At 41.2% G+C, this 19,693-nt stretch overlaps 1 protein-coding gene across 2 annotated transcripts in view; it reads left to right on the top strand.

Annotated features, from left to right (window-relative positions):
- The window catches only part of RPTOR (regulatory associated protein of MTOR complex 1), a 328,366-nt gene that overhangs the window by 250,899 nt on the left and 57,774 nt on the right, over positions 1-19,693 (top strand). For both annotated transcript variants that reach the window (XM_081849519.1, XM_081849518.1), the window contains exons 19-23: positions 38-178; positions 1,550-1,708; positions 9,926-10,044; positions 16,829-16,932; positions 18,076-18,259. In XM_081849519.1, the coding sequence (XP_081705645.1) occupies positions 38-178; positions 1,550-1,708; positions 9,926-10,044; positions 16,829-16,932; positions 18,076-18,259 (707 nt within the window). The remainder of the gene's footprint in view (positions 1-37; positions 179-1,549; positions 1,709-9,925; positions 10,045-16,828; positions 16,933-18,075; positions 18,260-19,693) is intronic.

The following is a 19,693-nucleotide window of genomic DNA, read 5'->3' as shown; positions in this document are numbered from 1 at the left end:
ATGGGGTAGGAAATGAATAACAATATTGTCTCCATAGAAGGTGGAAGCCTGACTCCAGTGCGAGACAGTCCCTGCACACCAAAACTCCGTTCTGTCAGCTCCTACGGGAATATAAGAGCAGTCACGACAGTAAGGAATTTGAATAAGTCTCTGCAGAATCTCAGTTTGAATGAAGAATGTAAGTTTGCTTTTCAGGATTCTCTTACCATTTACTCTTTGAATGCATGTATGCAAAGCTTACTCATATGATTGCTTCCAACCACAGCAATAATGAACCGACTCAGTCCCTATAAAAGTTTGGACAGCATACCTAAGTGATGTGATGCAGGATTAGATCCGGAAAACATGAATGGAAGAGAATTCACAGAAGAGCACTTTCCTGTCTCCTCTCACTTTCCTCCCACTGCCACCCCATGTTAAAGGCCAATTAAGAGGGTCCTCCAAGGTTGGAAGAGGCATGGGAGGTGCTGAAAGGGGAAAGGGCAGTTCACATAATGCTTCCATGTGATTTGGGGTGATTTCCCCCTCCCCTAGAAATGCACCCATCACATTCTAGAGGGTCCTCTGACCCTCAGGATTAGCTTTTTGCAAGTGCAAGATGGAAGAACAGCACAGTAAGCTCCCTTCTGCTTGCAATTTCCAGTGTACACAGTTTTTTAAAAAAGAGATATTAAACTAGCCTGTCTTCCCATAACTTGAATGTTCTAGAGTAGTGGTTACTAATTAGCGATGTACTGCAGACACCCTGTTTTTCAAAAGCCAAGCCATGGACCTTTGAAAATGTTGACATCTCTGTGGTAGTTTTGGATATGTTATTGGTGCCACCATACCCTCTAACATGTCCCAGCGCAAAACAGGGACGTGCTCACGTGTGAGTCATGTGACCAATGCAAGAGCACAGCTCCAAAAAGCACATTTTTTGAGTGCTGTGCTCTTGCATGAGAGCACGGCCCCCCAAAATGGGATGTCCCGGACAGTTGATGGGTATGTGCCATGGACCTCCTGGGTGGGCTCTGTGGGCCCCTGGGGTCCGTAGGCCACCAAGTGGGAACCACTGCTCTAGAGCAAGATTTTCCACGGCCGCCAATACCGACACCCTGTGGTTGATGCAATCATGCAGGAAATGAATGAAGACCTGGGGGTCAAGAAAAGGGCCTAGGAGTGAAAAAGAAGTTTACAGGCATAATGCCAAAAATTTAATTGAGAGCTATGAGCATCAGAAATATAGGCATAGGCATTTACAGAGCACACCTCCCTTGCCAATGATGAATCTCTATATTTAATAAGATAATATTACAATACATCAATTTTATACATCATGGTGATGGATAATTAAGAAATGTTAATCATATATTGATATTTCTTGACTTTATTTCATTTACATTCCTAAGAATTTGGGTTGGAGTCAATGACAACTTTATTGGCACATCGAGGGGTCAATGTACTCAAAAGTTTGGGAAATCCTGCTGTACACTGATACTCCAAGGAATACTGTCCTTGCACACTTGCTTCTCTCAATGTTTCTGTACTTATTCTTTGTCTTCAACAGCTGGGAGCTCTGTTGCCTTTTCCCCTGGGAACTTGAGCACCAGCAGCAGTGCCAGTAGCACCTTGGGCAGCCCTGAGAACGAAGAGTATATCCTGTCTTTTGAGACCATTGACAAGATGAGAAGAGTCAGCTCCTACTCTTCACTGAATTCACTGATAGGTGAGCCTGCACATTTCCAAGCCGCCTCATCTCTATTCTGCAGAGTATGGTAGGAAAGCTTTGAGGAGTAGTTCTTTGTAACGGCACATAGGCTCTTAATGTGAGTGGACAGCAACTTGACAAAAGGAGATGGGAAATTTGTTTGAAGTTTTTGTGTGTAGATGCAGAACAATGACACAGCTGCATTTGTGTGTGAGTGTGCCAGCTTTTCGAAAGGGGATGATGCATTTTCCATTGTTAAGAATCCCAGCAAAAGAACCAAATGTTGATTGGAATTTGCAGCTGCTTCCAGCATTCTTACCTAGAAAACTGGGTGTTTATATTTAGTTTTGATGCACTGCCTTGTTGATAGTAGCACCTATGTTGGCTACAATATACTAGAGCAGAGCTTTCCAAATTGTGTGTCACGACACATTAGTGTTTTGGCTACAGTGTGTAGGTGTGTCGCACAATGTGTGTCCGTATCTCTTAAAAGGGGTTAGTTTAACCTCTGGTTTGCTAGTAAAACTGAATTACCATGTCTCAAAATGATGCATGTCTAGGAAAAGTTTGGAAAGCTCTGTACTAGAGAGTGGGGCTGATTGTTATTTCAGTTTCTGTTTCCCTGTTTTCTAGGGCTCATGGAGAACTCTATATGAAGCCAGTTGTGTTCATGTTTGTCTGCATCTGTGCATCCGTTAACTAAGTGATCCATGGAGCTTGTGCAAAGATGAGCGGGGAGTGGGATGGAGACAGAATTCTTGTACCTTGCTTTCTTATTTCTCCTCCACTACCATTACAACCTTCCCTCTTACACCCACCTCACCTCATTTCCAGTCTTTGTCTGGGCAGGACAGGAAAGCACCCAATTAGAACAACTGCTCCTTTTGCATCATAATGGACGTGGTTAACTCATGTGCCACAGACATTTCCTCCACACTTAGCTCCTGTGTTTATGTGGAGGTGAAAAGGGGGAAATAGGTCAAACCACCCAGATCAGGAAAGAAAAAGAGCTACTGGCTTGGCCCTGCCCTAGTACCTGGCACCTCCTGTTATAAGGCTGAGTTGTAAAACTTGAGGCCTTGGGAAACAGTGGGCTAGATGGGCAAATAGTCTGACCCAGGTGTAAGGCAGTTTTCCATGTCTGTTTTCTTATAAGAGTAGCATGGCAGGATTAGTACAGTGCTTTGGTTCCTGTAGGATTGTTTGTTTGTTGTAGCTAAACTACTCAGGCTTGCTATGTTAATCATCCCAGTCCCCAGACTAAAGTAATGTAGATTTTTGAGGAAGAGTGAATTGGTCGGATATTAAATTCACACAGACCGTTCCAGAGTATGAAGCACAATATTGCTCCTAGACTATGATTCTAACTAATCATCGATCACATTGAGATGATGACAAATGGTCACACGGCCATTGAAATTTGGCTACATGATAGCATTGCAAAGCCAAGTAAGCGAGGACAGGAAATATTTCCACTGCCTTTGTGCTTATTTGGAGCCCTGCCCGTTGAAAAGGCATAGTTTTTGAAGGGGATAAGAGTTTCTCCAAAAAGTGCCCCCCCCCCCACTTTAGCTCAGCCCTGTAAAATGGCCCACTGTCTCAGTTCCTGTGGGTATTTCTCCATAGTCTTCTGCTAATGTAAAGAGGTGCCTATTTTGTTATTTACATGTGTCTTAAAAGAGTTTTAGAGCACAGCTGAAAAACATAGCCAAGGAATGAGATGAGTGAGAGCATCTTGAAGCACAAAAGCAGCTCTCTAGTGCCTTCCTCATTCATATTCAGACAGGAACAGCTCATATCCAGCTGTAAACGACATAGCTTATGGAAGTGTTTAAAATTCATAACTTACACGGAATCCCATTACTTTCAGCACTTACCTCTTTAAGGCCTGGGTTTTTCTTCTTCCTCCATGATTTCTTTTTTTCTCCTCCTTCCTTTTTCAAATGCATCTTCCAGCCTTGCCTCTGCTGCATTCTAAAGGAAATGGTAAAAAAAAGGAAACCTGAACTTGGTCCATAGGTTTGCGCTTGAGTTGACCTGAATGGCAGATTATGTAAACTTTCGGTATCTTGTCAACTCCAACCCATTCTCTCCTGTTTAAATTTCTTCTCAATTACACTGGGCAGGAGGGGGATAACCTGTTCAGGACCAAAGGCCACAATAAGAATTTCATGAGCTAGATGGACTCAGACCACTTACACATAATTGACACTAACATTGTAAGATTATTATGGATTTCTAGGCAATGAAAAGTTGCACTTTCTTTGTGACACCATTTGTGTAGTTGGCAGTGTACTGTTCAGGGTAGACTGTGAGCTCATTCTGGGTGCTAAACAAGGTCTAGAGGAGACTGGCTTGGGATGTGAGGCAGTATTGAGAAGCAAGAAGCAAGCATAGACTCCTGGGTATCTGTGGCTGGATCAGGTTGTTCACAGTACCTGATAGCTCCCTGGGCAAACTCCCAGGGAAGAGGGATGTTTTCTAACAAGAGTCTTAGCCCATCGAAATAAGCCCAAGCTCCAGCCTCTTAACAGAGGGCAAGTAACTTGGAGCATGGCACTCCATTGTTGTCAAGTGGGCTTCCAGGTATGTTATCTCTGTTGAGAGCCTTAATGGAAGTGAAGGTTATGGGTGGTTGGTGCGGTGATGGAGTTTTGGATCCTTTCTTGAGATGGGCCAGTGTTTGGCTCTGTATAGGGCACCTTCATGGATTCAGTTAGCTTTTTTTAGCTCATGGCAAGTAGCTGACTAGCCTAGACTAATTCTCAGGTCAGCCGTAGAGTCCCTTCAGCATATGAAGAGCGGGGAAAGGCAATATTGAACAAGTAATAATTTATGCATAGAGAGGGGCAGGATGGAGATAAAAGCATGTGAGGAATGGCTCCATAGCTCCATAGTAAAGCACATGGTTTGCATGCATCTGTTCTCAGGTTTCTTCCCTGGCATCTCCGGTTCAAAGGGTCTCAGGCAACAAGACTGAGAAAGCCCTCTACCTGAGACCTCAGTGAACCACTGCCATGCAAAGTAGACAATACTGGGTTAGACAGAGCAGTAGTCTTCTGACTCCATATAAGCCAGTTTCATATGTTCAAAGCCTTTTGATGCTTTCGTGCATGGGGCCTTTTCTCTCAGTTGCAATCTGTTTATTATCATTTCTTAATATGCACCTTTTGTTATGCTGCTAAATGTGAAATTTATTGTTATTTCATAGCAGCTGGTGGGGTGGGGTGAATCCAACCCTCCTGACCCTGACATCACAGCTGAATGCTGCAACGAATTAGAATTTTGCAACAGTCTGCTGTAAAATAAATATACTTAGAATTATATAATTCTGAGCCCAGGAACTTATTTAGAGCTCCAGAACTGAACTGAGCTCACAATAAATCTACACCAAAATCAATTTTGGTTACACCCACACCCACCCACACAGACACACACCCCTTTCCAGCTTTCTTCATTCTTTCAACATAGTTTAAGGGCAAGGAGTCAATTTGTTGTCATCTTTGTAAAATAGCTGGGGGTCAGAAATCTGTGTTGATCTACTTCAAATCACACAGTGATCTACCATTAGATCCTGATCTGTCTTCTGCTCACCCTGTTCTAGCACAATAGGCATAAATTCGCTTCTCCTCTGCAAATGCATGCATTTTAACAATCCTCTCCCCCATCCCACTTCCAGTCTATGTGAGGCCATAGCACTCCCATAAGTGGGTCAGGCTGAGGCATTTTGCTTCTCTAGAACACTGCAACTCCACCAAATTTTGTGCTTAGGTCCACCTTTTGCTACATATCCAAATGATACCTGAATCCCATTTTTAGCCCTTTCTCATCTTGAACATACTGTATTTGTGCTTTTATGCTAATGCAATTATCAAGGCAAAATGTGGTTTGCCTTGGAAATGAGTTTTCTGAAACCTCCAGGATCCATCAAGCCTGGGGTTTGCCTGATTTGATGGGGAAACGGGAGTTATAAGCAGTGTACTTAGGAATCCACCTATACATAATGCTATTTACAGAATAATGTAACTGTTCAGAGTGTGAAGTTATGGTCTTTGTAGGGCTAGGATAAGAAAAGGTAAAACATGAGATGCAAAGGAGAGGAAAGATAACATTTATTACATTTTATTATTATTACATTTATATCTTGCTGTTCTTCCAACGAGCTCAAGTCAGTATCCACTGTCCAGTTTCCTTCTTCTGCTATTTAACCTCACACAACATTCCATTAAAGGTTTATAACACTAAGAGAGAGTGACTGGCCCAGGGAGTTTTATGGCTGTGCAGAGATTTTAATTCTGGTCTCCCTGGTCCTAGTGTGGCACTTTAGCAACTATAGCACACTAGTTAGGCTTAAGAAAAAGTGGGGAACTTTTCAAAAATGATGTGTGTTGCCACAAGCATGCATATTTAGATTGCTTTTCTCATATGCAGATTTAACAAGTCATTTGTGCTCTCATTTTAAAGCAGATGAAATGTCGGGTGTATCACCCAATTAAACAAATCTTAGTAAATTAATTGTATACACTTTAGGTGGCATAAATGGGAGTACCTCATTGAAGATGGCACTTGCTATCAGCAGGTTTTACATTTGCACTTAAAAATAAAATAAGTTAAATAAATAAATGTGCTGGTTGGTTGGTCAGGACACCATTTTCATAAATAATAAAAAAATGGTTAACCATTTAATTCACTAAATGTTGCAGTCCTACTTTAATTGCCTGCCATGTTGGCAAAATATGCATGATATAAAAGAGCAAATTAGTTAACACAACAAAATAGTAAAAGAAATAATAGCTGGTAGATTTTTATAAAATTTATTTTACATATGTCATATGGCTATTCACTCTCACTGAATCCCATGCACCATAACTATCAATAAGCTCTGGTTTTTACCTTTGCCAGCTTCCCACCATCTCTAGTTTTCCCTGTGGCCTTTCCCAGTTTTACCAGGGGTATGTGTAGAGGAGGTAAACTGGCATCTGAAAAGGTTCTCACTTTGTTCCTGATGACACAGTTGTGTTGCCAGGAATGCTGGGATCTGTAGCTCTTAATTCCTCCCTGCTCAAATTCCTCCCTTCATCAAGACAAGAAATTAAACTTGATTTAATCTCCACTGGGTTGCAGGGTCACAATAATAACTTAAAGGTGGGTTCTTCAGTGTCCCTAGCTTTCTTTAGCTCCAATTTACCTACCCTTTCTCTCCCCTCTCCCCAGCTCAGTAAATTTGGGGTGGTAGGAAAGCAGCAGGGAATATGAAGATGACTGACACTTAGGCAAGCTAATTATGGGCTAAGACAAACTTGGGTTAGTTTGTAATTAGAATGGAGGAAATTCTGAATTTTGGCCCCATCCATTGTTGTGCAACTAGGGACTGCAGTGTTGGATTCCTCCAGCTTCTGATCTCTGACTAAGCCAGGCACTGGTTATCTCAACTTTTGTGTGCCATGCCCTTTTCAGTACTTAGGGTGGTGAGGCAGAAAGATGTAAACCATTTGTACTGCCCTAATCATAGCTGTTAAATTGAATGAAGAGCCATGCATATCTGAATAAAAACCAAAAACTATCAATGAAGAAGGCAATTTACTTCCCATGTTCATTGCTAAAAGGAATCATTTTGCAACTCTGTACTGCAAGGTCCATTTAACCAGTGTTGAATTGGCCCAGCTAATTACAGAGCTGTCATTTTAGATGAACTTGCAGCGTATAACACTCCTTCCTCATGCTTTGTTTCTGCATCCCTTTTTTATTTATTATTGTACTCCATTATGCAGAAGTACAAAAGCTTCCCCACCCCCCCTGCTGCTAGTATTTCCTTTCATCAGCACACTGACTCAGTTGGTTCAAGCTTGACACGAAGCAATTTCGGATGTGTCATTCATGTGAATCAGTGCTATGAGCAATCCTTTCACTAAAGGGGGGGGGGGATAAAATAAAATAATGTATAGGGAGGTAGGGGGGTACACTTTCTAATGAGTCAAAAAATTCTTCATAGAAATTCCCTCTGTTCTCCTCAGCGAGTGAGTGAATGAGGAATTGCAGTGGTGAATTCCGTTTTGAAAAAAAGATCAGATATATTAAAACCAAGTCTTTTGTGTGAGCTCGCTCTTTCTTTTTCTGTCATAAGAGAGTGCTGGTGTGTGTTAGTACAGAGTGCTGGAATACTGAAACACAGATTCCTTCTCCACCTCACCCCTGGTCTTTCATGAACTTTAAAAGGAATCTCAAACAGTTGAGATTTCCCAGAAGTCCTTATGTAACTTTCTGCACAGAACTAAGAGCACAGGAGGCAGAATGCTGATCAGGGAGAAGAGGGCTGTAGAGAGCTCTCCTGGTGGTACAAGCTGCCTGATGCATTGACAGCTGGCATCTTCTTGACTTTCATCATTTTTTCCTGTGCCTTCCAGAACACACGTGCCAAAAGTCAGGTTTGTTCTATGATCTCAAGTCTGGCACAACAAAAGATACAAATTGTGTGCAGAAAGTTCTAGACTAAATAGGGTGAGAAGATACTAGCCAAAACTGAGCTTTGTCATGACCCTGGGGTCAGACTCCCCTTATTCAGCTGGATGAGGCTGGGGATTCAAGATGGGAGAGTGAATTGCTCTCAGGACCAACCCCAGATTACATACTAAGAAGCATTTGTGCAAGAGAAGCCCGTTGCACCAGTACCTCTACAGCCCAAGAAGATCATGTTGTCCTCCTCTGATTCAGTTCAGTGGAACCTCTGTCTCCCGCACTCAGTCAGAGTCCATGACTGCTAAAGCAAGCTGGGCACCTTTAAACAAAAAGTCTCTTCACACAGTTGGTGGAGCAAGTACTAAGCAAGTGAGCAAGTTTTAAACAGGGGAATGTAAAGATTTTGGTATCATATTGCAAAGGAAAAGTTAGGCCGGGGTAACCATCCCCTCCCAGATAATATAGACTACAACTCCCATCATCCCTGTATATTGACCATGCTACCTGGGACAGATAGGAGTTGCAGTCCAAAACATCTGGAGGACACCACATTCATTAATCCTGGCTGTATCCAGGTGGACTAGGAAGCATGGGAAGAGATGCCTAGATGCTTCTGTGCATGGTTGCAGCAATGGCCAGGCTGTAGTTTGTTACATTTTGATGATTATCTGTATTATTCAGAGCAGACCCATTGAAACAAGTGGACAATTTCAGTGGATCTTATCTGATTATGACTTAGTTTGGATATCGCTCTTTGTACATTTATTTGTAACCTACCTACAATCTGAAGTAATTGAAGTGGCTTCCTCACCAACATCTCACACATCTCACCTGGGTAAATACAGAAAAGGAATGGGACCATGAAGTTTGAAAAGGGTTGCCTTTGCGACATGGTGAAGAGGAGCTAATATTAAGTTTTGCTAGAACATGTACTGCTAAATCTATTGTGTGTCAGGCAATCAAACAATAATTTGATCTGCATGAGCAAGTGAAAAGTCAAGAAGTTAGGCTGAAAGCTTTTTTACCTGTCAAAAAGGAAACTGACCCATTTAACCAAGGCAGAGACATAAATGAGGGTGTAGTCCATACATATCTGACTAAGTCATTGGGCAAAAGTTCACAACTAAACTATCAGAAGTCATTATTTTGCCCCAAACATTGTGTAAAAATTATGTTAGGTGCAATCACAATACTGATGAGAGGGATTTTCTTTCCAGTGTGTATTGTTTTTCATATTCTCCTGGGGAAATAACAGTACCATTTCATTAGCAATTAGTTATGACTGTTGGTGTGTGTTTTTTTTTAAAAAAAATCATTTTCATCATATTACAGCATCTATCTTAAATGAATAAGAGAGCTCAGCTTTCAAAGATCCTGTCACAGTTATGAAATACAGTCAAAATCTGGGTTGTAGATTATTTGAGACTGCTAATGTGCTCATATTCAAGTAAAATAACATGTCCAGGAATCATTACCAGTCATACAACTAGACTCTATTAGCATTTATAATTTGACCTCTGAGTCTCTATGTCTAGTAGTAAATTGAAAGCATACTCATTAATTAAAGAGATTGTAATCTCCTTCTGGCAGGGATTTATCTTTTGCCTGTGAATATATGCAAACCGGCATATATCCTGATGCTGTTATATAAATAATAACCGTAAATAATAATACTGAGTCTGGGACATTGTCACAGTTATAAGATCAGTATATAATATGATAAATTGGCCATAGGATTTAATTCAGAAGTACATTCCTTTTTTTCCCTTTTGCTTCTAGGAGTTTCTTTCAACAGTGTTTACACACAGATTTGGAGAGTCCTCTTACACTTGGCTGCTGACCCATACCCAGATGTTTCGGATTTGGCTATGAAAGTGCTCAACAGCATTGCTTACAAGGTAAACTATTGAGTTCTCAAGATTTCGCAAACTATAAATAAGTGGCTCTTGCACTTCTCCTTTTGGAAGGCTTTCTGTAATAATGTTACCAGTCAGTGAGAGCTTGTAGAATAGATTCTCACATAAATTTGCTTATTTTGGTTGTTACTTTTTATTTATAGTCTACTTTAATCGAAGAGCTATAGCCTGAAGAATAGCACTTAAAATGAAAAGAAATAGTTAATTCTCCACACCCTGCCAAACAAACAAACAAACTTGCAATCTAAATCAGGTACAGGTCATAGAGAGGGGAAGGGGAAATTTTAAAATTATGCATTATGTTATTAGACTGAATGTGCCTTAATCCCATTAATAAACTTATTCTGATTTCCTGTAGCAGTCCCCTTCCCAAAAACACAATATACAGCTATTCATCCTAGTTCAGCTCTGCTTTTGTGGAGGGGCTGAAACTTAACTCTTAACTTTGTCCTTCTTCGCCTTCTGCAACTCTGCCCTCTGAGGGGAGAAAGAAAAAGGAGAGTAGATGCTCAAACAGCTCCAGAAGAACGTAATAGGCAATTGCTAGCAGGAAGGTAGCAGTTATTAGAAGGAACTGAATTATGTAACATGAATAACCCTGTAGATAGGGCTTTCCTTTAATGTCTAGCTAGTAAATTTGACTTGCGGTTTTGGTTATTTTCTTTGCAAACTCATTTAGATTATGCAAGTGAGAGTAAGACTGGATTGCAGATTGAAGCCACAACTGCTGCCCAGTGCAGGTGATCTAGTACATGTGAGTCAGCATGCAGACACCCCATCCCACTCCTCACTTCTCCTGTATGGATTGAAAGCACCACCATTATTGCTATTCTTCATTTTGCAAGGATGATGTGTGTTTCACTCCAAAGGCTGCCATCACTGCTGTTTTTGGAATTATTAGCTCAAATAGTGTTGATAACTGGGCTGTTTTGGAAATCACTTGTGATAACAAATCTTCTACCACAAACAAAGCACTACCTAAACATTTAGATAATATTTGCTCTTGAAAATACTACCCCCATCACTCTCTAGATTGCAGCTAGGGGCTATTTGGATATTGTCTTTCTTATGTTCTTGGCTCAAGCCCTTCTGGTTGCTCCAACAAACAAACAAACATGAGCCAGTCCAACATGAGGTGAGATCTCTTTCTGATTATTCATTCCAACAATGTAGCTCAAGAACTTGAGGCTAAATGTGCTATGAGAGATGTCACTATTTTAGTGCGCTGAGAGGTCTCCTGTTTAAACCTGTTGTTCTCCTTACAGTGCTATTTTTTCTTTTAAAATGTTTCTTTACTGGCACCCATGACCCACTGATTAATCTCAGCTGATTGGCTAAATCTCTTTGGGTAGTTTTACGACACTGTACCAGACGAATTTAAGCATAAGGAATGAAAAATCTCGTACCTGATACTGAAAATGAATGAAGGGGGAGATTTATATTTTAAATCTCTGTTCTTGCTCGTATCATTGTTACACTTGCATTCATAAGATAAAGCGATCAACAATATGGATCAACAGTATGCATGCACATATACAGTGCACTTACCTGTAGACCAGGTTTCTGCTACTTAGATACAATAGAGTATGAGTATGACAGTTCTGGGTAATCCTTTCTTGCAATAAGGTGATTTAGCAAGCATGGCCTGCAGATTGAGTCATCATCATTTTAAGGTGGTGAATTTTTCCCATGGTGATTTTTCTACAGCTCTTCCTTTCAACCAGTATAATAATAGAATTATTCAATGATGCCTCTGGCTATTTGCACATAGTGGAATTAAAGCTGATGTACTTTCATGTGTGGCATAACAGAATTGCAAGGTGGGCAGGATCTATGATGGACCATGCCATTCCCAACTTCCAGGAAATATATAGAGATGATATATAACAGGAAGCACTACTCAGCCATATGATTCGCTTTTCCCATCGTTCACTTTGGTTATACAGTTGCTGCTGCCAAATCAGTTAATGGGTTTGGTATGATCATACTTGAACCATTTTGGAACTAGTGGCATTGGCATGGCTTAGAAGCAAGGTCTTCCAATAAGTGGTTATATATGCTCATTCAAAGAGAGCTCAGACAGCAATCAATGAATAGTGGTATTATCTACCATCTCTGTCAAAGTTGCCTTTTCTCTCCATCTTGAAAGTGCCAAACTTGATATGATAGAAGCTGAGGTGTCCAGGCAGTACCACATTTTATATGGTTGGTAGGCATGCATGTGCTATTTGTTTCTGAAGGCGGAAGAGGAGGAAGAGGAGTCATATTGTGACTTCTTCATCATAATTATGGATGGGCAGTATTCCCTTTGAATAGCATCACCAGGTAAATAAAAATTTCATTATATTTCTGGACACTACAACCTGCATTTCTGTTTATACTTTATTCTTTATATGATATACATCACCATATTTTGGAGGGAACCATTTCCTTAGCTTACAAATAAATTACACACACACACAACCCAAATGCTTTGTGGTTGTATCGCTAAGGAAAACCCATGGCAATTGTGCAGGTCCTCAGACTTGGAAGGGGAGAGGCCATGTCCCACAACAGTCAAAGAAGCTTGGGATAGCTCAAGTCCAGATGGCCTTAGAATTTGCAAATATGATAAGGTTAATATGTGTGACTGCAGAAACCAGGGATTGGGAAATAGTAAAGGGAGCAGAAAGTGTTCTTTGTGGCCAAGGATTTTAGCTGCTGCCAATTATTCACCTGCCATTCATCCTTTGTGTCTCCTACTCTTTGAGCTTTTACAACATCATGTAGAATAAATAAATTGTGGCATTTCACATTTGGCATACTTGTTCAGATAGTCTTTTAACCTGGTGGTAATAGATGTTTTCTGCTCACACAAGAATTTCTGGATCACATCCCAGAATGTACTATGCATTTTCTTGGCTCCATAAAGAAGACAACAGAAAATGGCTACGCTTTTTGGCAGGGTGTTGTTGAGCATTCTGTGGTGGAATGGGAAATGCAGTGGAAACCTAAGTGTTTGATACATAACTGACAGTTATCATATAGTAAAAGGAACTGTTGCAGTGACCTCTTGCGTGTCCCATGAAACAGTGCTGACATAACATTGAGCACTGATTGTGTTTACCTCGTGATGATTACTGGTATTGCTGAGCAGACAGGGTATCTGCACTTGTGATAGGTCAGCAAAGGTTCATTATAAAGTGTCGATTCATATGTTTATTATAAGTAAACTTCATAAACGGTTGCAGCTTGTGCTTGAATCTACCCTTTTGAAGTCATGGTAGATCTCATGCATCTCAGACCATTACATCATTGCCTAGGTTCTAGTTTTATGGCATTTCATTATAGTGACCGACCATACAACCTTTATCTCTCATCTCTGCTTTTTAAAATTTAGGATGATTTGACAACTCAGCATAGGTTGAATTGTGCTTTTGCTGTTGAGCAAATTTCATTCATCACAGAGGGCTTCCAGTGGGACAACTATTTTGATGTGGTTGTAAAAATATTATGTTATATTTTAGCACCTGGAATGATGGTATGAATATTCCAGAGCGTTTCTAGCAGAGATTCCTACTTGCTATGTTCCTGAAAAGATGTGAAGTATGATACACTTGATCTTGAAGCATCAGATCAGCTTTATTTTATACAGCCATTGGTCCATTATAAAATTTAACTGGCATAGCAGACCCCAAACAACATAGAATGCTGCCCATCACATGAAGTATGATACACACTAAACACCCATCAATCCAAAACTCACTCCTAAATCATGTGAACTCTTATCTTGAAGCATTGCAAGGCCAATTACCATGGTAAAAATGGAAACTTTTCATCAACACATCAAAATGTTCATTTAAGTTTGCCCTGCCTGTCTTTTTTAAGAAGCTAATAAAATGTGGACTTGCACTGAAAGTTAGGATTAGCTGCATGACTCTATACATGCACCAAAACAGTAAGGTTTGGCTCTGTTCAATGAATTAACTTTCATTCTGGGTAGAATTGAAATATACACAATGGCAGTGTACATGTTGGCACACTAAAGTGTTTGTGTTCCTTGGCCCTGTCTACCCAGGCTGTCAACATTCCTTGTTTTAAAGGTAAAGGTGAAGGGACCCCTGACCATTAGGTCCAGTCGTGGCTGACTCTGGGGTTGCGGCGCTCATCTCGCTTTATTGGCCGAGGGAGCCGGCATACAGCTTCCGGGTCATGTGGCCAGCATGACTAAGCTGCTTCTGGCGAACCAGAGCAGCACACGGAAATGCCGTTTACCTTCCCGCCGGAGCGGTACCTATTTATCTACTTGCACTTTGACGTGCTTTCGAACTGCTCGTTGGCAGGAGCAGGGACCGAGCAACGGGAGCTCACCCCGTCGCGGGGATTTGAACCACTGACCTTTTGATCGGCAAGTCCTAGGCTCTGTGGTTTAACCCACAGCGCCACCCACATCCCTTTTCCTTATTTTAAGTTTCTAAATTTAGCTGTAAGGGACTACCTACAAACTACTTTAATTATATATACAATCATACATTTGTCTCCCCTTCTTTCCTATGAATAATTCCAAACCAGCATGTCAAAAGATTTTCCCTCCAGATTAGCAAGATTGCAAACATTTGACATCAGAATATATAACAAGAGTATTCACAAGGCCTTGAGCTACTGGAAGGGATGTATTGCTTCAGAAGCTGCTGTACATCTTGGCTGTGGTGTTAGGGCAAACAGTTTAGGGGCCTAAACATCTTCTCTTCTTTCAGTATTGTGTACCACCAAACACAGACAAATACTGTTGTTCGAGTCATAACAATATTGTTATTAATGCTAAATATTTCAGTTCCGATCCAAAGTTCCTGCTGCAGAAAGCTGTCCTCTGAAAAGCCTCCCTAAAAGGTCTCCTAGCTTCCTGAAGTCAGTTTTATTTGCAGAGAAGGAAGGAAAGCTGTTTCCTCCTATGTTAACATAAGTGCCTTCCATATTGCAAGCTAATCTGTGGCCCTCCAGGTGTTGCTAGACTACAGCTTTATAGCTTCAACCACCCCTGACCTTTGACCATGGAATCCAACAATATATGGATGCATCCTGGATGTAACCTATAACTAAAAGCCTTTGAGTATTTCTTTGGAATATTGGGAAACATAAAGTATGTTTCCAGTTCTGGTGTGATTTGCAGGTTCCCTGTGAAGAAACTAGCCTACACCACTGATGAGGGTCAGAAGGAGAAGAATCTTTTGTCCGGTCCTAGAAGACCATATAAAGGTTCTGGGTTTTAATAACTGCATGTCCTCAACAGAAGAGAATCAGCAGGGGAATAAGCGTTAGACAATAAGGGTTTCAAAAATATAATTTACTGCTACACAAATTCCATAACCATCTAAGACATGATGGAGAGCCAATTTGATCCCAAGATGTAACCTGTCACGCTGGCTGTTCCAGCAGCAGCTTCTCACTCTTATAGATGTGGCTGTTATTACATCAACTGCAATTTCCCCGATCAAGGGTATAGTGCTAGTGATGGCCTTGAACCTTTTCCTAATGAGCTGGGGAGGAGAGAAGAAAACTGCCTCAAAAGGCCGGCTCAACAAGGTGAAATCTGAAGGAGAGAGGCAATATGTGCCCTCAAGCACGGCTGCTGCAATCATCCAGTTTGCACCCAGCAATTTTGGGTGTAAAGTGCAAATGCAGGTACAATTGGAAAATGGCCTGCTGTTCGTGCTATTTATTTCCCCGAGTTCCCAAATGCCTTGTCAGTGGCTCTTTACACCTTTTGCGTAAACTGCAGAGATCTTAATGGTCATAGTTTCAGTCTCTTTTGGATTTGACACACCCCTATAAGTGAAGTGTCTGCTGAATAAGAAGCCTGGTTTTTCACACTTCTTTGCCTGTTGTTCCCATCTCTCCCTTATCTAAGATTTCTAAAGGCAGTGAAAGAAGCTTATCTGAATACCTTTTGGGAATTGCAAGAGCTGCTGCACATATTTTCCTGCTTCTTTGTTGTTATGGTTGTTGTTGGTTTTAAAGTTATTGCTGCTGTTGTTTCTGAAGTTATTGCCTCAGCATCTATTACCTCACGCCAGCCCAGTATCTCAAGTGAATTTGGGGGGAAGTGCCTCCAGTTATGAGGTCAGAAAGTAGTTTTTCTCCCCTGAACGCAGAGGGAATTTTATTCCATCTATGGTTTCAGGTGGGTTAAGCTACTTTTATAAAGCACCATTTGTCCATTTGTTTGCAGATTTGAATGTTCTAGTTTCTGGTAATCTGTCGCCACAGTATATTGGAAGGGACTTTTGCTGAGGCATCAAGTTCAAGTTGGGCATTTTGGTCAGATTGGTCATTTTAATGAGTTTTTTATTTTATAAAGGTAACCTCATTTGCCTGTTTTCCATTGCCAAACCCTGCCCCCAAAGTACCAATGCAAATGTTAACATATTATATCTTGCATATGAATTAGGAACCTTTTATTAATAGGCATCAGATGAACCCTTAGGTCAGGTCCTCTAGCTGTTTTGGGACTACAATTCCCATCATCCCTGACCACTGGTCCTGTTAGTTAGGGATGTTGGGAGTTGTAGTCCCAAAACAACTGGAGAGCCAAGTTTGGCCATGCCTGCCTTATGTCGTAAGTGCATATATCTAAGTTGTATAGCAATACTATAGCAATGCTGAAGACTGCTTCCACTTCCCACCATTGATATTGAGGTTCAGTAAGGTTATTCCTGGTGGTAAAAATAATTTTATTCCTATGATTGGCATTTGTTCTTTCTCAGTTTTTCCATTCTTTCTTTCCTAGGCGACGGTAAATGCCCGCCCCCAGCGCATCCTTGATACTTCTTCCCTCACACAGTCTGCTCCAGCCAGTCCTACCAACAAGGGCATGCACATACACCAAGTGGGGTAAGTACTACATCTTAAATCCCTTGTTATTCATAGCTGATTTTGTGCTTAAGGAGCAGTGTGTATCTGTGTGCCATGCAGACATTCAGCTGTCTGGAGAGGTAAGCTATATTTCACATAAGGGGACAATTTAGGACAAATTTCTCTCTCTGTAAAACTGATCTGACAATCCTTGCAATGAAGGCTGCAACACTGCAAAAGTATCCCTCTAAACTGACCCTGACTCATCCCACATTAGAGATGCTATCAAATCCCTTTGCCAAAAGTTAGTCAGAAGTGACATATACAGTGTCCTACGTAACTCTGTTGAAGCCATCAAAGGAGGAGATTAATCTCTGTGTTGGAAAAAGTGTTGATCTCATCCTATAATGTCTGAAATGTGACACAAATGGTTTTTCCCTCCCTGAGGCTAGGAGAATGTATTGGGAAGTTGTTGCATTGTCTGTTTCCTAAAACTTATATTCAGTTATTTAAAATGCTACCCTTCAGACATTATAGGATACACACTTTTTCTTGGTTTTTGAATGACCATAACTCTGTAGTAGAGCATCTGCTTTGACTGCGCAAGCTCCTAGATTCAGGCCCTGGTTATCTCCAAATAAGGCTGGGAGACCACAGTCTGAAACCCTGGAGAATTGTTGCAGGTGCCAGTCACATGAATGGTCTGACTCAGTTCCAGATTGTGAGATTGTGGGGTAGGGGATAATGCACCAAATATAATGCATGGCTTTTAGGTACTAATTAGAAGTGGAAAAAGTTTCTCAGAACATACGTTCTTCATTTGTGCTTAGTAACCCTTCTGTCAGAGAAGGGTTGCAGATAGGGGGACATGATTTTACAACTGCTGCATCAAGGCTTCCGCAGGGATTTCCAACGTTAATTTCAAATGTCAGTTTTCCCTTTATAATCTCAACTGGCCAAAGGCCAACTGGTACCACTTGGGGGGTGGGGTGGAAAAGCACCTAGTGTTGAAAAACAGAATGGCTTCACCCACAAGAATAAATAAAGTGGAAAGTGACAGAGAAAACTTAAATTTGTAGTTGCAAAAGGCCATCTTCTGCAGCAGTCTGATTTCATACTCTGCTGGTAAAACGATATCCAGTACAGCAATATTTCCACCCATATTTGATTTCCCATTTCTAGAGGATCTCCACCAACCACCAGCACCAGTAGCTCCAGCTTGACTAATGATGTGACAAAGCAGCCCGTCAACCGGGACCTGTCATCTGTAAGACCTGCAAATGTGGGCAACATGGGGGTGCAATACACTCCACACTCCCACCAGTTTCCTAGGACAAGGAAAATGTTTGACAAGGGCCCAGATCAGGTAAGATCGTAGTCTTCCCTGTCTCATTGTACTCCAGTCCCTGAAATAACTCTCATTTGTTTTGCTTCTTCTCCAGTTTTTGCTATGTCATCTTTAATTTTCCTGTAATCCTGGCAATACAAATAAGATATTTATTTATTGTTGTTAGCTTTACAGCTTTAAAAAAAAAATCAAAATAAAAAAACAACCACCACCATGTGACTTAACAACAAAACAAAAGACAATAAATGCAACAGATTTATTGCATATAACAGATTTTTAAAATTGCCCCCCCTAATTTTATCCTTGAAATGACCTGTGAAGGTAGGGTAGGCAGAGAGATAGTGACTAGCCCAAGGTCACCTGGTGAGCTTCATAGCTTGAGTCCTTCAGTCCTTTACACTATACAGTGACAAATGCAGCAAGAAAAAAAATGTAGAGTACAAGTTCTGGATGTGGGGGGTGTTGTGGGTTAAACCACAGAGCCTAGGGCTTGCCGATCAGAAGGTCGGTGGTTCGAATTCCCGCGGCAGGGTGAGCTCCCATTGCTCGATTCCAGCTCCTGCCAACCTAGCAGTTCAAAAGCATGCAGTGCAAGTAGATAAATAGGTACCACTCCGGCAGGAAGGTAAACGGCGTTTCCATGTGCTGCTCTGGTTCGCCAGAAGTGGCTTAGTCATGCTGGCTACATGCTGTATGCTGGCTTCCTCGGCCAGTAAACCGAGATGAGCACCGCAACCCCAGAGTCATCCTCGACTGGACCTAATGGTCAGGGGTCCCTTTACCTTTACAAGTTCTGGTGCTGATCAATCTGAGTGGAAAATACAAGTGAAGGCAGTCCTTCAGATACAATAGTCATAAGCTAGTATAATAATGTGATACAGGAAAAATCTCTGGCAGCTAGAAATGTGATACTATGCCTACAATCTTTTCCAGCCTCTCTTCCTCACTGCATATTTTTGCCATTCTTGATGGCATGCAATTTTTCTCCCTGAAAATACGGTTTCCTTTTGTAACCTAATTCTGTTAATGCATCTTGAGAAAGGCTTCTTCATGTGCTACGCTTTTGTGTGAACTTATAGCTTGCAGAATAAACACTGTGGTTTAGTGTTTTAAAACCTTTTTGCGATAGGTACATATGTCAGGGATCTTTCAGTTGGGCTCTGTCTCTCTGCAGTGTTGACTATAAGGGGAAACACTTGCAGCCGTAAGTCTCAGGAGCCATTCAGGTTACCAGATGCAATTTTTTCTGTAGTATTTTCATAGAAAGGATATTTGAATGTGGACATGCCAGTTTCTCTTGTCATTTTAGTGTCATTTCACCTTCTGAAATTCTCCCTTTTATACTTCTACTGAAGACACAGGTGCCCTGTTCAATATTAAAATCAGCACCCTAGAGAATACAGGTCTCTGCCTCTTAGACAGCATTAATATACTTTTCACTAGGCCAGTGTG

Source organism: Podarcis erhardii, assembly GCF_964252035.2.
Source record: "Podarcis erhardii genome assembly, chromosome: 2".
NCBI lineage: Eukaryota > Metazoa > Chordata > Lepidosauria > Squamata > Lacertidae > Podarcis > Podarcis erhardii.
The sequence above is the reverse complement of the archived record's forward strand: the minus strand, read 5'-3'. Positions and strand labels throughout refer to the sequence as shown.